Source organism: Akebia trifoliata, chromosome 8, assembly GCF_017979445.1.
Source record: "Akebia trifoliata isolate Shusen 1 chromosome 8, ASM1797944v1, whole genome shotgun sequence".
Classification (NCBI taxonomy): domain Eukaryota; kingdom Viridiplantae; phylum Streptophyta; class Magnoliopsida; order Ranunculales; family Lardizabalaceae; genus Akebia; species Akebia trifoliata.
This window is the reverse complement of record NC_141382.1, coordinates 41082505-41104010: the sequence shown is the minus strand read 5'-3', so window position 1 is coordinate 41104010 and position 21506 is coordinate 41082505. Positions and strand designations below refer to the sequence as shown.

General features: G+C 33.2%; 1 protein-coding gene across 8 annotated transcripts; it reads left to right on the top strand.

The window, feature by feature from the left end:
• The first annotated feature begins 12026 nt into the window (after window positions 1–12026).
• LOC147396846 (uncharacterized) lies at window positions 12027–19640 on the top strand. 8 transcript variants are annotated; one of them, XR_015181028.1, is made up of 7 exons: window positions 12027–12306; window positions 12687–12755; window positions 14890–15000; window positions 16995–17107; window positions 17209–17279; window positions 18881–19089; window positions 19523–19640. XR_015181028.1 is itself a non-coding variant. In XM_086452097.1 (7 exons), the coding sequence occupies exons 3-7, from the start codon at window positions 14940–14942 to the stop codon at window positions 19543–19545; spliced, it is 480 nt and encodes a 159-aa protein (XP_086308223.1). In that variant the 5' UTR covers window positions 12027–12306; window positions 12687–12755; window positions 14890–14939; the 3' UTR covers window positions 19546–19628. The 8 variants fall into 8 exon arrangements, 3 of the variants coding, with proteins under 3 accessions (XP_086308223.1, XP_086308225.1, XP_086308224.1); XM_086452097.1 differs by lacking the exon at window positions 17209–17279 and adding an exon at window positions 19216–19289 and having other exon boundaries at window positions 19523–19628; XR_015181026.1 differs by lacking the exon at window positions 17209–17279 and adding an exon at window positions 18224–18313 and having other exon boundaries at window positions 12028–12306.
• The last annotated feature ends 1866 nt before the right edge of the window (window positions 19641–21506 follow it).

Here is a 21506-nt window from a genome sequence, read left to right as displayed (position 1 = left end):
TAACATATTCCTTATTAATTCATCTCTAATTTAATAATTTGGTTCTTGTAAATTATATTAGGGTTGTTGTTAAACTGGTTCGAATATGATCTGAGTCAACTTGGTGCCAATCCAACAAGAACTAAATTAGACTCGGAATTGATCCAATAAGTTATGGGTCGGACTCTTAGTGGGATTTTTTTTTTTTTTTTTTTTTCCGAAATTCAATATTTGGATCTTGATTTGATCCAGTAAGAATCGGATTGAGTCAAAATCAATTTGATATACAAAATTTAAATGAATTTCATATCTTTAAACAAGTTATATAATATAATTTATGCACTTTATCACATTTTATCATATTTAGTCCTTATAGGATAGTGACATGATTTATCTAGAACTGACCCAATAAGATATTGGATCGGATTTTTTTGGATCAGGTCCTTATTAGAATCTAAATCCTTAACCAAACCCAAAGTTATTGGATTCGATTTCAAGTTTGATCTAATCCATTGACAATCCTAACTTGTACAAATAATTCAAGGGTAATTTTCATACCCTATCGATTTCTCCAATTGCCTATATCTCATTTTATATGTTTTCATATTATCATCCCTCTTCAAAAGAAAATCAAATCACCCCCTCTTCAAATTGAATTTCACCTTTTAATTGAATGTGGAAAAATACAATATATATAGGCAAATTTACCAAAACATGCATCACATTTCGACTATTTATCAAAATGGTAAACTGTAGCAATTAATTCCAAAAATGGTAATTTTACCATTTTCAGAATTAATATTTTTTACCAAAACGGTAAAAACAGTTAAATTTAATTTTTTTTATACCGAAAATACCCTTTTTTATTTTTTGACTAAAATTAAAAAAAAATCCTCTTCTCTTTCATATTTCTATTTAGTGTTGAAAGATTAAAAAGAAGAGAAAGATTTAATTGGAGTTTAATTTATTTCTAAGGTTAAAATGGTAAATGCATATGTAAAATAAATAAGGGTATATTCGGTAAAAAAAATTATATTTTACTGTTTTTACCGTTTTGGTAAAAAATATTAATGCCGAAAACGGTAAAATTACCGTTTTCGGAATAAATTGCTACAGTTTACCGTTTTGGGAATTAATTATGAAAACTCTACCATTTTGGTAAATTTCTCATATATATATATATATATAGAGAGAGAGAGAGAGAGAGAGAGAGAGAGAGAGAGAGGCTTTCAATAAATAAATAAATAACAAATATTAATATAAAAAAATACATATAATAATAATAATTAATTAATTAATTAAATAAAAATGATGGATCCCAACTTTTTTCCCTTTTAACAGGGGATCTCTCTCACATACTAGACTGGACCAAGATGTAACTCATCTACAAGGCAGATATACCATCTCTAAAAATTGTGGTTGATGACCCAATTCATATTTTTCAACATGTCCAGCGTCTCCATCCATCATATGAGATTCTCACAAGATTAGTCTACTAGTTTTCTGTACATATTGTTCTCCATGTTATCTCTGGTTTATGGGTTTGTTTGGTTCGAATTTGGATTTGTGGTTCACGAACTGTGTTCTAAAATGAACCTCGTTGACAATTCAGTAAACATGAATGGTTAGGCTCACAAATTGGTTGATACGGGTTCCTTGTATTTTATGAATCCAATACAAAGTGTATCGCAAACTAATTCGTTTCGTACCGATTCACAATTCGATCTAGTAGGAACAAATCTGACAACCTATGTGGATACTACATGGTTAGCTTATACAACATTACAGCCATTTTCACCTCTCAAATTATCTATTTTACACAACACCATCTTTCAATGGCCAATTTTGGTCTTTCAACAACAAACAATACGGATGGCTATGAGATAATTGAAAGAGGCTATGAAAAAAAATGCCCAGTTAAAAGATAAGAGTGTAAAGCAACGTTTTAAGAACACTAACCCATGAAAATTTAAATTATCTTTTTGTGGTACAAACATATAAATATTTTGTTTGGCGAGACATTTTGATTAGAGCATTTTTCAACATCAATTAAATGAACATGCCCAACCTTTTCTTTTGGGTGTAAACTTTTTAAAGATTGGAGAAGATAAGAAAGATGGAGAAGAAGAAAATGGATTAGAGAGAGAACTCCAGTTAATGGAGCTTAAGATTTGTAATTCTTCTTCTTTTTTTCTTTCTTTCAAATTTCTCGATAAAGCTCTCAAATTTTTGCTATTTTCTTTATTGTTGTCCTGCATTTATTTGTACTTTGATCTAACTTGGTGAGATTGGGGAGAATTCGGGTGGCACAAACTCAAATGTCCCGTAATAGATGTATCTTTATAATTTTTATTAGGGCAACGATATGACATGTGACATATGTGGTTGGACATTCCATTCGATCAGTCTAGGAAGGAAGGATCTTGTAAGATAAATATACCTGTTATGGCACATGTCAGTTATATGATGATCAAGTAATGAAATTGGCCTTCCTCGAATACCGTAAGAAAAATTTAAAAATGGTATTTGCATTGGTTGATTCACAATATCTACAAATGATTGCAATCAATGAAAAAATTATCATTTCTGAACATGAAATATGATCCTTTTTTCAGATAAGGCTTTAGACAAAAATGAATAAAGAAACAAGATTCATTCAATTCCAAGTTTTTGGGTTAAGGCTTTGGTGGTCATAATATATTTTTTTTCAATATTATTTTAGTTATAGTTAATAATATGATTAAATGTATTGTAAAAAATTTCAATTTAAATTTCACTGTTAAATATGAATAGCTAATAATATCCTATATCATTGAGAAGATTCATTGTGTTTTCTAATGGATCCAACTTGATAACAAATTGAATTATGACTAAAAGTTGTGTAGTGTTAAAAATATTTGGAAATATTTTTTCTTATCAAATCAGTTGTTAAAAAGAGAGGAATTATAGATTATCTTAAGTGTGTATTTGATAACACTTCTGAAGTCTGAATGGCGGTGATCCACCTTAAAAATTCAGACTTCAAAAACTCTATTGCCGTTTGTTTCGATTCAAATTTTATAATTAAAAATTAAAATTTAGAAGTTTTGGTTCAGCGATGGGGGGACGCTGAATGAAACTTCTGAATTCTGAATTTATTTTTTATTTTTAAAATACCCTCCTCAAAACACTGATTTCTATTACTTATCCCTTCTTTATACAAACCCTAAAACCCTTATTTTTAACTTTTTCACTTCTTCTTTCTCTTCTACTTCTCCTTCATCTATAACAGTGTTGTTAAGGTCTCTCCCTTTTCTCTTGTTTCATGTTTGAAAATCCTATATTTTTCACTCTGAAATTAACACGGTAAGGCCTTTCTCTATCTTTGATCTACCATTTTCATCCATTAAGGGGCATTTATTTTCTTTCTAACATCATATGTTTCATATATGTAATTTCAATCATACGCTTGTTATTTAAAAATCTCTAAGATTTTTTTAGTGTATGGGGTTTAGGTTTTGCTGATTTTGTTGTTTCGAGAAAAAATGATTGAGATTATTAGGATAGTCATCTTGGTCTTGACCAATTTTTAAAATCATAGGATACTAGTTTTTATTCTAAGAATAACTCAGAATTATCTATTCCATGGATGATGAAGAGGTGATTAGGTAGTTCACATCTCAATTCAATAGGGTAGTGCTTGCACATCAAAAACTATTTTTGAATGTCGTCTATATTTTTGACCATAGGCAAACAAGTGGTTTGATAGGATAACTAGGATCTTATGAATTTTTATTTTTTATTTTTTATGAAATTTTTTCAAGGAGTTTCAAAATTATTTTTTGATGACATTTGAGGGAGGTAGTTGGGTGTATAATATTTCAAGTGCTTAGTTATTGGGGTATTTTTGGGTGCTTGAATCCTTATTTGTTCTTGGTTGTTCATTTCAACCTTCTTTCTTTATTGCTTCAATGAAATTTTTTCATACAAAAATCTAGATTTTCGTACCCACCATTAATCATCTATGCTTACATTTATTAAGAGGTGCACCTATGCTAACTTGCCAAAAGTTGTTAAATTTAAGATTTGCAATATACGACACTAATAAATTCCACATGGCAAACTAGGGGTGCAACTTAGTTCGAGTTGGTTCGATTTAGAGCCAAATCAACCAAGGTCAGTTCCATTATATGGGAACTAGAACCAAACCAAAGCAAACCAAACTAACCTTAATTCGATTTGGTTTGGTTCGGTTTCATGAGTTGCCAAAAAATTTCTTAAACAAATATTTTTAATAAAAAATAATAAATAGTATCTGACTCATGCATAAATTTTTTCAACCCTACTTCAATAACAGCATTGTGTGCAAACTATGATTTTAAAATTCATTTAGTCAAAGATCTTAATGGAAATCCCAATCAATCAGAAAACAAAGGGTATCATATTATAACATCAAGGACCTGTTTAGGTCACCATTTTTGTACAATTTTTATGAGCATGCTTGTATACTCAGGAATAAAGGCCATTAAACTCTTCTAATTGCGATTGATTATCAATCTATAAACATGAAATCTATTAAAACCCTAATAGATTAAAATAATAAAGAAAAAAAGGTTTTAACTATGATTCTTTTAGAACCAAATTCAATTGCATCTCAATATTCACGCCTTATTCACCGAACGGGTGAAACCTTAATTTGGACACTATAGTACCTATGAAGAATTTCGAAAGCTCTTGTGCAAATTCGCTTCAATTTTAAAAAAAAAAAATAGCTTCGCTTCAATTTTAAAAAAAAAATAGTTGATTAGGGTTTTAAAGGAAACTCTTGAAGGTCCATAGAAATATTAAAAACTAAAAAAATAATTAAGATCTATAAAAATCTTACTTGAATACCAGCCTGACGAATGTGAGATCTCGCCCTCTACAACCCAAATTCTAGGTTTCACCTATGGCTGTCAACTGATAGGTATCCGATTGAATAGTGCTATATCCGAATTCGAATCTGAAAAAAATAATGATATCCAAATTTGAATTCGAATCCAATCGGATATCACTTTAACTTTGAATTTGAAAAATATATCGAATATCTAATATGATAAATGGGGTTTTACTTTGAGAGAGAGAGAAAGTATCTACCCAGAATCATGGATGCTCGTCGGCTGGAGAAGATGATGGTTATGGAGCTCGCATAGTGGAAAAAAGGATTTTACTTTGAGAGAGAGAGAGAGAGAAAGAGAGAGAGAGAGAGTATCTATTTGGAAATTCGTCGACCGGATAAGATGGTGGTTATGGAGCTCACATAGTCCAACCCCACCCTCACCATTGCTGGTTCTTACGATTTAGGTTGAGAGAGAAGAAAAAGATTTGAAAATTAAATTTTGTTGTGTAACATGAATACACAAGACCTTATATATATATATAAGGAGTGGTTCAGCAACCTTAACGTTTGCTAAACATTTTTCAAAACATGGGTTAGAAGTTTTGGAATGAGCTAATTTTTGTGAGCATGATATCTATGATGAGGAGATCATCCTCACCAAAAATCAGCCTATTCCAAAACTTCTAACCCCATCAAAAGTGATTTACAAAAATTGGACGGTCCATGATTCTTCAATTTGTAAACTAGGGTTAGAAATTTCAAAATGAGCTGATTTTTGGAGAGGATGATCTCTTCACCGTAGAGATCATCCTCACAAAAAATCAGCTCATTGCAAAACTTTTAACCTATGTTTTGAAAAATGTTTGGCAAACTTTAGGGTTGTTGAACCACTCCCATATATATAGAGATAAGTTTTGTTGTGTTACATGAATACGTAACATATATATTTAAATCAAAGTAGATATTATCAAATCGAGTTTTGCAACATCCAAAGTCGTATCCGAAACTCATTCAAATCTTAAAATAACATATGAATTCGAATTCAATATTTGAAAAATTCAAATAATATCTGATTTTTCAATTCGAATTTGGATTTTTGAATATCCATTAACAGGCCTAGTTTCACTTCTTGAAATTCGTAGAGCGAGACGAAGAATGGGAGAGAAAGAGAGACAATGAGAGAGAGATCAAGGAGAATGAGAAAAAGATGGAGATCAACAGTAAAATGGAGATCGAGAGATGGAGATGAAATCAGATGAGAATGAGATAGATGGGGATGAAGAGGGAGAAAAGAGAATGAGAAGGCTGAAGATCGAGAGAAGAAGAGATAAAAGTAACATGTTTGTCAAGTTCTTGGTTTGGTTCGGTTATTTATAAAGCCTGAACTGAGATTTGAACCGAACCCATTAATTCTTCATTTATTTAACTCAAAACCTAACCATTAATCAATTCAAACCGAACCAGACCAGCCCAAAATTCACGGTTTGGTTCGGTTCTCGATTTGAACCTGATCAATGGTTTGGTTGGTGATCAAGTTTGCCAGCACATTATTCATAGGGAGGGCATTATATGTAAATTGCATGATATTTTCTATTATCATACATGCTTAGATGTAAAACCTCGACTTTCTGATTCGTATCTCGAGGAAAAATAAATAGTGGAATTTTAAGAAAATCTTGAAAGTGGGACTTAGGGTAAAACTGTGGGACCTTGTTTTGATCATTTTTAATAGAATCTGACCTCACCATTAGATTCAAAATGATCGAAAAACATAGTTTAGCCTGTAAGCACGCTCAAATGCAAGTCCGAATATAAAAGTTGCAAAATCCTCGATTACCGGGTCGTACCAGGCTAAAACAGTGATTTTTAGTTAGAGCAATAATTTTTAAAATTCGATCATACCATTGGGTTCATAACGAAAAATTATTCAACATGGACTATTTATTTGGCAAATTTGGAGACCAGAAAGTCGAATTATCGTTAAAAACGAAAACGACATCAAGTTTATGGGTCACCTCAGGCCAAAAATGTAAACTTTTGATGGAGACATAATTTGTAGAAATTGACTATACCATTAGATCTGGAACGAAAAATTAGATGAAATAGAGTATTCATTTGTCAGTTTTGGAGACTGAATGACCAAGTTATCGTCGATCAAAACAATAGGCAAAATACCGAATTCGTCCCAAATATTATATAAATAATATTAATTTTTTTTTTTAATCTCATCTTCCCCACTCGTCCAAACAGTGCGAAAAAAAAAAACGAAAAAAAAAGAAATTTGTTTTTCCTCTGATTTTTCCACTTCAGATCTCTCGCAAACGGTCCACTTTCGACGATCGCCGCAGAAGAGAAAAAGGTCCGCAGCTTCGTTCTCTACAAAACCCACCCAACCTATCTTCATTTCACTTTCTATTTCACCCGATATCATCAAAAATCAGCCGTATTTGGATACGGAAATTTTCGTAACTTTGATCTCGGATTTCGTCCGTTTCGGGGTCAAATCGCTTTCTGACGCAGAAGGGAGAAACGTCCGCAGCCTCATTCTCTACATAACCCAACCAAGTTCCTTTCGTTTTCTCATCTTTTTCACCCCGTATAGTCAAAAATCAGCCGTATTTTTATACGGAGATTTTCGTAACTTCAACCTCGGTTTTCATCGATTTCGGGGTCAAACCGTCTTTCGTCGTAGAAGGGAGAAGAGACGAGCACATTGAGATCTTCGAAACCACCAAACCAGTTTCGAAAATCAGCCGCTTCGAAGTTCGATCCATCTCGATTACCGCGCCAATCGCCTCGATTTCCGCGCACGTGCTTCAATTCCGTCGCCTAGTGATTGTAAGGAACTCTCAATTTCTATTAGTAATCATAAATTGTGAAAATTGCATTTAGGATTTTATTGGAAAAATTTGGATGTATTTCCGAAATATAGAATTTTTTGTTTATTTCAAAATTCACGCCAGAAATTGCATGTTTGATATGTTTAATTGTATTTTTAACAAATTATACGTGGGTAAAGTATTTTAACGGGTTATTGCCATAAATTGGGTCTTGTGCACTGCTCGGACCCCGTTTTAATATGAAATTTATATTTTTTTCAATATTATTGATAGAAATAAATTTTATAGTTGAAAAATGTGATTTAATATTCAATGAACTCATATTGAGTTGATGAATATCAGAAAATTGATATTTTATGAAGAGATTGAAAACTGTAAAAGTCGAAAAAAGGGAAAAAGGGTATGAAACGGTAAAATGTCAGAGTCACACCCGAGGGGTGATGTCTGCATTTTACGTTGTTGTGTTGTATGCAGGTTGGTGAACGGATATTCAGGGATAATGTTACTGGTTGCATGTTTATTTACTTTCTGTTAGCGCGAGGCGCTCTGTTATGTTATTTATTTTAGGCCTGGTGGCCACACTTGCATGGTAGGAAACTGGATATCTATTCTCAACCTTGTATTGTTAATTTCTCTTTTGTTTTCAAATGAAAATAATATATATATGTAGCTATTTTGTGAGCTGTTAAAGAGTTTGTGAATGCCTGAAGGGATAGTGTGTCATATCATCCGGAGTGGTGTACTATCCTGGGATGTACGGTAGGGACCACCAAACTCATACGTGGTATGGGACGCGTATGAGAGTGGAGTCACAACTGGAATCCGGGTTTATTCCTCTCTATCTTTACCAGTGAACTTGTAATGTAAAGGTGGTCATATACGAATGGTTTGTATATTTGGGAATCACTTGCACGCTTGATAGGCATAGACGAAGATGATTAGTCAGTGATCACTAACAATCTATAGTAGTCGAACGTTCTGACACATCGAAAAGAGACCCATTGCTTACGGTCACGTCAAACGGCCAGCCTGAGCCGGATAAATGGTCAACCAAACGTGGTAAGGGCAGCGACCGGCCACAAAATCAGGAACTAAAAGCCAGAAAGGAATTGTAACATCATGTCCCGACTGGGAGCGATCCAGTCGTGAATCCCAACACTCTAATTCCAATACTCCACCATCGTGTATTATGTATCTGTTGCTTATTTTGATATATAAAATGAAATGCATGTTTATTGTTTCCATTTAATCAATTAGATTTGTATAAAAAGAGAATGTTATAGTGAGTACTGCTGATCGATGTAATGTGAGTTTTAAAATGTTTAGTTGCTCATCCCTGGTTATATGTACCAGTTAATCGTAGTTTTCTTCTATAAAATTTTATTTATTTTAAAATGATTCAGTATGTTTATTCGTTCATGTTAGGAGAGGTTATTGGCAGAAATTGTTGCTTCCTTACTGGGTAACCATTGTTACTCACCCTTTCCTTTTCCATTTTTTTTTAGTTTCAGATCTGAAGCTTGACGAAACAAGTGTAGAACAAGAGCAAGGATCATCTGGTTGGTCAGATAGACAACCAGAGTCCGTCACCTGGTAAGTATTAGGGCTATACCCCCTAGTGGTGTCAGTTTCTCCAGGTAGTCTTATGGATTCTGTCTTGAGTGTTAGGAATTATGTTAGAGTGAGGAATTTTGTATAATCATGTATATAATTTTTCTTCTTCCGCACTCTGATCTGTCGGACATTATTAGACGTATATAGGCTTCCGCTAGTATTATATTTTGTTTGTTATATGCAGGATTGTATGTCGTTTATCAGGTGCAGGTTGAATCGCCTTGGAATGCTAACATAAACAGAGGATATCATGCCGAAATTTCGAGGTGCCACCTCGTACCTTGAAATCTGACATGGGGATTTGTGTTAGCATTCGGCGGGGCGCCACATTAGATGTATTGATTGGATTTGGATTCTTATGTTGTGTTGATTTTATTTTACATTGTTACTTTCTTATTGTAAAACCTAGGAACCAGAAGATCCAACATGTTATAATGAATATTCTCATTGTAAGCACAAGTTGATATGATCACTTTATGTGACCAGATTGTAAATCAACTAGAAGATGCATGATTGTTTATTATTTGAGTATTACTTTGTTGGAATATAATTTCTCAAGTATGAATTCAATTTGAAAATAAAACTTTTAGGGTGTTTAATTTATGAGAAATCAAAATTAAATGTGTGGATGGTTTCATTATGCATAACATGTTATGTTTTTCGATTAACAATCAATTAAAATTACGAAAGGGTAATATTGTCAAAATGACTATTATGATTTAAAATTCTGTTTGTAACCAGAAGCTTCTAAAAATGACAAACAAACAACTTTTTCAAAACCAGATTTCAAAAAATAGAAACTAGACTTCAGATTTCAAAAATGTTACTAAACATACCTTAAGTTTTCCTTTCTTTATTAGAAATAAATTAATAACTACTACACCCGATATGCTTTGAATAGAGAGTCCAAAGAGATTAAATGTTGCAACAAAATTTTATGAAGAAAATAATTATAGTTCGGATCGTACACACCCAAGGAGGAGGGTTGAAACCCCATTCCCACTCCTCAATTCTTGACACGTAGAATGAAAGATATACGTCGCAAAATTTGAGGTGTGGGAGTGGGCTTCAACCCATATCCTTGGGTGTATATGATCCGAACTCATAACAAAAAAGGAAATGTGTGAACTCATGATTTAAATTAGGAAAGACTAAAATTTCCCCATTGGGATCCAATATGATTATTTTTGAGCCGTTCTAAACTGACTTCCTACAACATTGTACGGAGGTGGCATGTGTACATAGAGATATAGATTTTTTTCCTCGATCGAGAAAAACGTCATCGAGAAAAAAATCTATGGTTTTGTGTACACCATCACATCAGCCCAGTGTTGTAGGAAGTTAGCTTAGCATTTTTCATTATTTTTTACTAACTCTAGTTCGGATTTCATTGAATGCTAGTCATTAATTCCGTATTTGTGTGCCATTGTATCAATAGTTCATATTAAATGACAATTTGTATAGCCCCTTGGCTATAAAATATGTTGATCATATTCTAGTTTCATAGTCACTCTTGATGGGTCTTGGTTTGAGACTCTACATTTTTTTTGGGTAAATTCGTTTCAGGGTTTCTCTTGTTTTTTTTTTTTTTTTTTCAGAGTTAAAATAGTTTGAAAAGATAGGATGTGCATACTAAAGGTAGGATCTACTGCAATTGAGCGAATTATGGAAATCATTCATCTTTCATCCAAGTTGTTATCAATCTTAATCCTAAATCTCAAGTGGTTGATAGTCTGCACGAGAAAAAGCATGATGAGGTCACAAGTCCGATCCCTTCTCTCTAAGTATTTAACTAAAGGTATGCCTAACTCTATAGTAATTTCTCTTGATGCATTAGAATTATTAAAAGAGTCATGATAAAATGAAGCACTACATGTACGTGATTGATGTGGCAAGTGCACAGAACAATGGATCGTTTTCTTTGGGATACACAAGGCATAAGGTTTACAATTTTATGCACTTGCCACGCTGACCCCGAATTTGTCAGACAATCATCTTATCATGAGTCGTGCTGGGATGACACAAACGGAGACAAAAGGTGACAAAATGGTGTGGTTTCGTGAACATTATCATAGATACTTTTTCGCGAGATACGAGTAAAAAACATCTACAGTTATGCGCACGCCACCACATCATTTTTGTCACCTTTGTGTCTCGATTTTTGTAATTCCAGCATTTTTCTTTTATCATTAATCTTATTTTAAAAAGTAATGTTGGAGTAACCTCCAGCTGGACCTCATATCGCACTTTTTTAACATGGAACCAAAAACCACGTCAGCTACTAATTGTTTTAAAACTCATCCGAGATCGAGACATATCGTCTGAGTTAACTCGATAACGAAACTGAATGAGACAAACTCACAAAGTCACTTTTTTTTATCGAGATTTAGGATTCACATTCAATTTTTTGATTTTTTGAATGAGACGTCTAAAACGTATTAGAAAACTCGTCCGAGACGAGAAACCGAGTTTTACAATCATTTGGCTCTAACAGTCACTAAAAAAAACTCAAATTTTTTTGTTTGATAAAAAATCCCTCGCATTTTTTTGGAAAATGCTGACAAAATGAATTTACTGCAATTCTCACACGTCTGACGTGGGATGTGCACATAACCATAGATATGTTTCCTCGCGATAATAGTAAAAACCATCTACGGTTACGGTTATGTATGCATGTCCACGTCAGAATTGTGAGAATCACAGTAAAGCCTGTGTCACCCCAGCACAATCCTTTTTATTTTTTGTTCTCCTCATGTTCTCTAATGAAACAAACCCAAGAGGAGAGTTAGAAAAACCGTCCTCTCTTCCCCTGTTACATTTTCTCCTCTCATCTCTTCTCCAATTCTCTCCTCTAAAACGAACTGGAAAGAGCCAAACCCCAAGAGGAGAGTTCGAAAAACTGAGACGAAGCTTGTCCGATCCTCATAACGTCCTCCAAAGCTAGGATCCAAACCTCGTAAACCCTTATACTTGGTTTCACATCACCTGCTATCAGGACAATTGCGTCACCAGAGCGTGAGTTCTCCTCCTTTTCTACTTTATTTTTGCTAATTTTGTTCCCATTTTATCGTAAAACCCTAGTTTTTTCTTGAATTTCACACATTTGCATGGTTTATTGGTGTTGAATGATGATATTTTTTGTTTTTTAGACAATTATGTGGAAGACTTTATGTTCTTGTACCGATTATTCGGATTTAATCTGTTATCCACCTAGTCTTAGTTAATTTTGAACGATTCGATGTGATTTGAATGAGTCTAGCCATCCAAAAGTGGTTGAAATGGATTTGATATATATATATATATGTTTATTAAAAAACAATTTGTTTTTCTTGTATAAAATGAATGCAGTTCAATTCATTCGACGATATTTATGTTTTTTTGTTTATAATAACCAGGCTCGACAAATAGGATTTGGTACCAAGCCTACGAGAAGGATGGGGTCCCAAATGTTGGGGGTTACGAAGGTATATTCTTCTTGAAACTTGGATATTGTAGTTTTTTGGGGTCATGTTTTTAATGTTAATGTATTATGAAATTTTTGTATGTAGTCTAGTTTCTATGATTTCAAGTTATCGAAATTTGGCAAATTCCAATGGTAATGACTGTTCTAAACATTTTATTTTTTCTAGTTTCTGGTGTTGTTTATAAGTTCATTGCTTTCTGATTGTGTAACTCATATTAATATTTGAATTACAATGGTTGACTTGAAAGTACATAGTTGAACATTTGATAACTTTGGTTAAAAAGGACTATTTTTTTTTTTTGTGTTGTTTCTAATCAATCAGGGCCCGAATATGTTGCTTTTGCTGATTCTGCAAATGTTTGATAGTCTGTGATGGAGCCTGCTATACCAATTGATGTTGATGCCAAGGAGAGTGATCAATTGAAGAGGTTAAAGGATTCAATGACTCCTTGATTCAATAAAGCTATGTAAAGGTGGAACAAGAAGTTGTGGATTACAGAGAACCATTGTGCAGTTCTCCTAAGAAAAATCTGGATGGTGGTGTTGTGCAACCTAACACCTTGATTCAATAAAGCTATGTAATGGTGGAACAAGAAGTTGTGGATTACAGACAACCACTGTAACAATTCTTGTTTGATACAGATCTGTAAAGTGGATTTCCATTTATAAACAAAAAAATGATCTCAGTAAAGTTGATGTGCTTTTAATAACCATCTGAATCTTGAAAATGAAAACCCATCGGGGCAACAAGCAACAACATTGAAAATGCATATCACCAACTACAAACTACAAAGACATTTATTTAAAGGGTCAAAAGTTGTGGAACTTGCAATACCCCAATGTTTGCCACAAACCTCTCATAATCCATTACATATCAAACCAAAAACAATAATTTTTTCACTACATCACTTCTTAAACTTGCTTTATCTACAAAATTGGAATACAAATCATCAAGATTAACTTGAAGAACTACTACCATTTTGTAAGAAGATGAAGACCACGCTTTTAGCTGATTCATTACACCGTTCAACCACTGAAAATCTCCACAAAGTTGGCATTTTGGTGACATGTTTTGTTAAAAAATACAACTTGACAAAAGAATCTGGGTTACACAGTACTTGAGTTGACCCAACTGGCTGACTAAAACCATTGATATCTAGCATTCTTTTATAACTATTGCTGAAAATATAATCAACATTCAAGGAAATGATTAATACACCTAAAGATTAACATCATCCCGAGGTATAACAAGTTCCATCCTCTACATATGAAAATACTATCAACATTCAAGGAAATGCCGGTTCTAATGATTAATACACCTAAAGATTAAGGTCATCAGAACCCTAGTCAGGCTTTGATTTAAGCCTGAAACACACCTTTCCTCACCTTCTGTAGACTAACCATTTGTACCTCAGAGATTTCAAAACCTCTGCTAATCTACTCTCTTTCCACAAAATCCAAGCCATGGGAAGAAGCTTATGATGCAGACAATGAATTAAAAAAGCAGAATATAATTCCTTAAAACATCTCCAAGTCTTAAATCTTTCAGTTGTAACAAGTAAACGATGGCCTTGAACACTAAAGAAATTGGTGACCAAATAACATCAAGTAACTAATCACAAACTACTTTAAACAAAAAAGTCATTTGAAAACATATAAAAACTTCTATTTGCAAATTCAAAGGGAAGAATCTTTGTTAAATACCTGCATGTTCCCAATTAGATGGGCAAATAAAACCAGCCCCACAATAACAATGAGTACAGCAAATGAACAAGAGTTCTTCACCATGATTTATTTGTTGCCACTAGACCTAGTAGATCCACGTTTATCAACAACATCTATCACCATAAATTGCTTCACAATAGCTTGATTTGTGTTAAAGGTAACACAGTAGCAAATAACATCTCTTAAAAAAAAAAAAGATGATAATACTAACAAAAATAGATTGAAATCCTAATGATGTCTCATATTCGATCTATTCACAACTTGCACCTAATAGATCGAAATCTTAATGATGTCAAGAGAGAAATAGAGAGAGTGAGATGGAAACATACTTATTTCTGACAACTCCAAGGGAACCTTACTTTATCGTGTTGTTGATACGATGTTAATGCTAAAGTTAGGATTTATTGCAGTTGATGGAAGCCATTCATCTTTCATCGCAATTAATATCAATCTCAATTTCATGATGACAATCTACAATGTAAAAGGCATGAGGTCACAAGTCCGATCCCTTCTCTCTAAGTGTATGTCTATTCCCATAATAATTTTGTTTTTCATTCATTTGTACAAGTTGACTCTTTGCTAAATAATTTCAGCTTTTCTTGATTGTTTCTTACTCTTTAAGTATTGGCGAATCCATATTTTTGATAATTATTTTGTTTATTATGTCTGATGAGTTTAATTTGGTATATTTGAAAACTTCAATTTCATATAGTAAGGATTAGGTGTGGTGTCGAGCAAATCATGTTTGGGCTAGGTTTGTCTATGGATCTTAAATGGACTGATTTTCAATTGGACCTAAGACCTAATCGCAGCTTGACTCTAACACAGTTTGGTGTATTTCATAAAATATTCTTTGGATTTTATTGGAAAGATGATTACATCTAGTTTCTATTATGAATTTCAAACCCCAATCTTCTAGTTTGTAATTTCCGTTTAGTTTCTCTCAATTTTTTGAGATTAGGCTTTGGTCATAATTTTTATTTCTCGGTATCATCTTAGCATTTTTATCTTTCTCCATAGACTGTTAATCTGTTCGATCAAGTAGATTTCATTAACGGCGGGCCTGCAAGTAATATCCATTTAACCTTCTACTATGGCCCATGAAATTCAATTTGGCGGTGCTGATCTCATTTTGTCGTAGACACATTAGATATTTGAACAATTAATTCCAAAGCCAATTTTCTTATTGGAGGGACATAATCCTCACGCTGTCTGAAGAACTGTCATGCAAATAAAATGGGCCAAGCTTGAATCTGCCCTTGAGTATCCATTGTACAAGGTATTTTGTATATTTTTCTCTTTTTCTGTTTTATAAATCTTGCATGATTAGTAAAATAAGGAGCATCTTTTCATTTTATGTAAGCTAAGGGTTATGCCCTTCTCTTGATGTACATTAATTGTTTTTAACGAGATTTTGCTTATTTAGTAAAAAAACGATATTTAAAAAGAACATAGAAAATAAAAATGAACGAGCATTTTAAAGTTGAAAAGACTGAAATGCCCTACACTACACCAAAATGACTAATTAGGAACATTTTCGAGGGATGATTTTAAGCAGTGCATAATTAAGAACAGTTTATAACCATTCTTTAATCAAATAATCATGCTTAAACATTACTAACAATATTTGACTGACCCAAGTGTGACTGAGTTTTATACGAGAACACGCGATTTTCACTTTCTCTGGTTCTCTCATACTCTTGAACGGATTTAAGGGAAAAACCATCTCAAATCTCTTCAACTTTACGGTTTCATAGCGAGAAGCTATTGATTTCAAGATTCTCTAGAAATCTCGCCAACTTAGGGTTTAATTTGATGTTGAGAAGCTCTCGAAGCTCCAATCTGTAATCGCAGGCCTCAATCAGATCAGGTAAATTGTGTGTTTTTAACTTAAGGTCATAGATTTGAGTTGAAATTCGTCCTTGAATCTTTGTTGTAGTGAGAACGATAATTGATTCATCAATCTCGTCTCTAGTTAGCTCAAGTAAGAGTTGAATCCTTTTCGATTTTTTTTAAGCTTCCAGATCCATAATCTCGTCTCTAGATATAACTCTCCATTGTTTTAAGTTTCCAATTACTTCTAGATCCATTGGTTTAGTTTGTTTGGATTTTTGCTGAGATCTCTAATTACTTGTTCTTGTTTTTCTCCCTTTGGCAAGTTTTTCTCCTTTTAAGTTTAAATTGTGCTTTTATACCTGTTTCCATCTTAATTTAGTTGTTCTTTTAGGTAGATTTTGATTTCATGAAGCTGTATTAGTTAGTTTAATCAAGATTTCGGATTTGGTTGTATATATCTGATCTGATATAGATCTTATTTTCATGTTTTTATTATCATTTCTTCGATCTCAAAAGAATTTGATTCTTCTGTAAAATCTACTGTTGAGTGTCCTGTTTTTTCGTTATTTTTTATCTCCTCTATTGTTGATTCAGTCTTTAATACACACACACACACACACACACACACACACACACACATTTAGAGATATTTAAATTATTATTTTGTTGACTATTTCAGCCCAATATGAAATTGGTTCTGCACATTGTGTCGATGTGGCATATGTGGCTAGAGCGAATTCAATAGTAACATTGAACAGGTCACAGGGAAGACGGTTCTCTATTATGATCAATGTGAGTGTGAATGTAGCTTTAATTCTAATCTTTTAGAAGCTAAATTTTGTTCCATATATGTTAAGTCATGCTTCAAAGATATTTTGTCCAACTTTGTGTAGATCACGTGGGATGTCCAACTTCACAGTTTCCTGAAAGGAAATTGGTTTTGTAGTAAAAAAATGTGAAAAGGGTACTTCATTTTTAGTTGAAAGTTTTTCTTTCCTCTTTGTTTTTCTTGTGTGGTGAATGTAATTATAGAAATAGAGGCTCTGATCTTGATATAAATCATGGATTGTTTTGCTTTATTCCTTTCGAATATGTTAGATTTAGTGCTTCTTGCAATCTTACTTCACTATTGTAGGCCTCCATTTTTAGGAAAAGTGAGGTTATTTTTGATTGATAAGATGCAGGGACCAGAAAATATTATAATTTTTTGATAATAAAATTTTTCCCAAACTTGTTTAGAATATTTTTTGACCATGAGATATTAACTGTGACATTTGAAACCAATGGTAACCAAACATATGGTGTTTGAAGTAGGGTGACTAAATCAGGTTCACCAGCTGCAATCAGAAAAGAAAAAGAAACAAAGAAAAGGTTCACCTGTTATAACTCTTAGACTTTAGATTGGTAGGAAAAAAAAATCAAATTGCGAAGATCTGAGCGTCAGTTTAATGTGAGTAAGTGGAAGACTATGTTTTCTGGGCAAGAGACGTGTTGGAGGACAGAGAGGATTCCAACGATGGATCTGCGGAGTTATGTGGTGTCGAGGGTCATGGCGATGTGAATGATTGGGGGATTGTGTGAGCGTTTATCCAGAGTAATATTTTGGCGCAATTGATGCCATATCGGAAAGCTGTAGCATCTCTGAATGGTGGGAGATCTCCACCAGATTTGGTGGCAGAGGTGGTGTTGGTGGTGGAGAGTAAAAGTATTAGAACAGATGTGAGTGTTACTGTAGGAGAGGGGGGGCATTAGTTTTGTGGAGACATTGGTGGTGGTGGTGGTTGTTATTTGGATGCATTTTAGTTCCTTTCCTAATCTTATAAAAATGGAATAATTTTTTTAACATTTGAATGTTTATTGTTTCATGTTATTGACAAATCCTTCGATTTTTTTACTTTGGTTTTGAAGAGGCCCAACAGCCATTAACACGACACGTGTTGGAAGTTGAAAGTGTTGAGAATGGTGTTGGTGTAGTGAAGTTAATGGGTGACTACAGTGGTAAGCTTCAATTCCATGTGATACCCTCCATCCACCTATAAATTTATGAGTAACAAAGTTCTCTTACCATCTATGTAACAAGGACTTGCTGCATCAGATTTATTTTTGTATCCTTGTGTCAAACAGATGTCGATACACTTTATATATGACTTGTGGGGGCCAGTGTGTTTAGCACTTCGTACATGAGTCAGCAACATCGTTACATAGATTAGAATGTATGAATATGTTCTAATAAAAAAATGACCTCACAAGCTTGCTTATTAGATAGCATTGAAATCCTTACTCTAGACATACGCATCATGCATCATAGACACAAACACATGGTTGTTGTACATTTATGTTTCTGCTTCTCTTTCTCTCTCTCTTTTATTTTATATTTTCCAGTTCACCATATCTTGATTTAGTTTTGTACAATTAATTTAATATTTATAACTGGGTAGCTTCTTAGAATCTGCCAGCCCGCTGTTCTATTCTATTCTTTTTATTTTATATTTTCCAGTTCACCATATCTTGATCTGTTATTTTATTCGCATTTAGAGTTTCATCTTACCTATATAAATATAACAGGAATTGCCAAAGGGGAAGTGGTTTTGTTGCGCAGATTGCAGTAAGGTCCACATTGTTTTGCAGAAGTTACTTGTTTGTGGATCAGAAAAGCTTCCAGAATCTCTTTCAAATGTTATAAAGAAGAAGCATGGAGATGGGGCCTTCTTAGTGGGAAATTTAAGTCTCCTGAAAGTAGACTCTTGCTTTCAAAGGCTGCAGCAATATTCCTTGTAAGTAGTTATCAATGCATTGGTTCAATCAAATATTAGGAACACCCCTTTTGGAAACTGTTTATAATTATTCCAGATGTATTATGAATGGTTAATAACTGTTCCTAATTGTGATTTTTGGTGTAGTGCTAGGAGGAATCAATATGAATTACCTAGTTGTCAGTACCCCGAATGTGTGCCATGTGTATGCATATTCCATAGTAAATGATATAGTTTATATTGTCTCTCGATTATAAATATTCAAAATCTTTTGCTACTATCATAATCTCTTTCGAAGGGTCTTGGTCTTGGATTCAGACTCCAAATTCCTTTTTGTGAACTGGTTTGAGGTTTTATTTTTTCCTATGCGTAATATAGTTTGAAAAAATATTTCAGTTTTAAAGTTAGAATATTGTTATGATGATTTCTATGCTAAAGCTAGGATTTGTTGCAGTTGAATGGTTGATGGAAGCCTAATTCACCTTGCTATAGTTATCTTGGATCTTGATCCTAAAGCTCAACTAGCTGGCAATCATGAACAAAATGTGAGACCACATGTCAATTTGCTGAGGTATGTTTATCCCCATAATGACAATTTTTCTTGAAGTATTAAGATTCTTCAATAACTGAAATAATTTTTTCATTCATTAGAAAAATTCAATTTGTACAATGACTTACTTGATGTTGTTTTCTAGGATTAGTTAGCAAACCTCCTAGTTTATTTCTTCCATAAACCAATGCAACGTTTATTAATTGATTCTTATTCTATATATTTGACAAACCCATACTTTGTATGGATTCATTATCTAGGTTAGATCTTGATCTGATGTGGACTGGTTTATTTATGCTTGATACGTTTATTTTGATATGATCCAATATCTAGTATACTTTAAGCCACATAGTAAGGATTAGGGATGCCGACGAATTTGGTTTCGGCCTTCTGTATGGGTCTTAAATGAACTGATTTGTAACCAATCTTAAAAGTTAATCTTAGGAAAAATTTGGCATGAGTTTTATCATTTCTTTTTATTCAAGATCTGTTGACTTTCCTTTGATTGCAAAAAATTCTTCATGGGGGACTAGTCTTGCTTTACCTCAAATCAGAATTGTATGACAGGAGTTTTCCACGTAGTTTTTCCTCTTGCTTATTTTGCCAAAAATAAATAATAAAAAAATATCAGAGTTGGGCCTCTTATTGTGTTGGTTGTAACCAAGCCCAAATTTAGTTTATATTTATTCCAATAGCTAACCTTAATGATGAAATTACAATGCTAATAATTTTTATTGAAAAGACGATTACATATTAATTTAACTGATCTTACAAATCCTCATTTGATAGTTATCTATAAAGAATAACATTACACACTAAAACAAAATAAAAATGCAGTTAGGAGAAATCAATGTACATGTATGTTTAAACATATCTATGTCTGTCCAACTAAGTTGAACCATATCCGATGTTGGTCTGACCAATTTGATAAATTATTGGCCTAATCATTGGTCTGGTTTTTAAAACATTGTTTGGTCAGCTCTTAAGAGAACCGACTGTTTGGAAAAAGGTAACAAAGAGTTTGGACAAGAGTCCCCCGAGTTGGACGATTCCCAAGGTACCATGTTCCTGGTGAACAAATTTAAAGGCTAGTTTTTAATTAAATATATTCAAATGATGAGGAAGTGTTGAAAGAAAAGGAGAAGGTAATTAGAGAAATTGAATGATTAGTAGTGTACCATAACTTAACAGAAGTTGGTTAACAAATCGTGTTATGAAGTTTCTTCTCTCATACCATTAACAATTATTTGGTGGATTTCTGTTGATTTGAATGATGAAATGAGATTCATGTTGGCAAAACCCTGTGTATATTGGGTAAGGCATAAATGATGATGATTTTAAACTTTGACGGTAGATTGAATGCAACAAGTGGGGATGAGACGAAATATAAAGGTCTAACTGGTGAGCACTTGGCTCACCTTGAGAGATTCTAAGGTAGTTAGTTACTTAGCTCGCAACCATTGGATTCCTAGCTCACGTGCGAATGTTGACCTTTGAGTGTAATCTCGGGAGTTCAAATGTTTTGCTTTTGGTATCTCCATGCTTCTGACTTCTCAACTTCTGTGGGAATCCAATATTCGTCAAATCAGATATCGGTCATGCAATGAAAGAATGAAGAAAATAAACTCAAACACTTCATAGAGCATTCATATGATGCATGAGGAACCATAATTGAAACTATGCTAGCGTTAATAACATACTTGAGCTTTAAATTCTTGTTGCAGTGAATTTTAAATTGTGCTGAAATTTATGATATATCTTTTGTTTGAGAAGAAATCTAATGGAGGACATTAATCTCTTTGTAATGGTCTTCGTTGTTCTACTCTCAAATTAGCCATTTTAGGAATTTTTAGACATTCATCCCTTTTGACCTTATCAGAGTCAATAT

Excerpts from the sequence above, each read along its gene's own strand:
- LOC147396846 (XM_086452097.1), top strand. The coding sequence starts at position 14,940 with ATGATGACAATCTACAATGTAAAAGGCATGAGGTCACAAGTCCGATCC. Across the intron at positions 17,108-18,880 it reads GGTTCTCTATTATGATCAAT|GAATTGCCAAAGGGGAAGTG; the intron begins GTGAGTGTGAAT and ends TAAATATAACAG. Across the intron at positions 19,090-19,215 it reads AGGCTGCAGCAATATTCCTT|TGCTAGGAGGAATCAATATG; the intron begins GTAAGTAGTTAT and ends TTTTTGGTGTAG.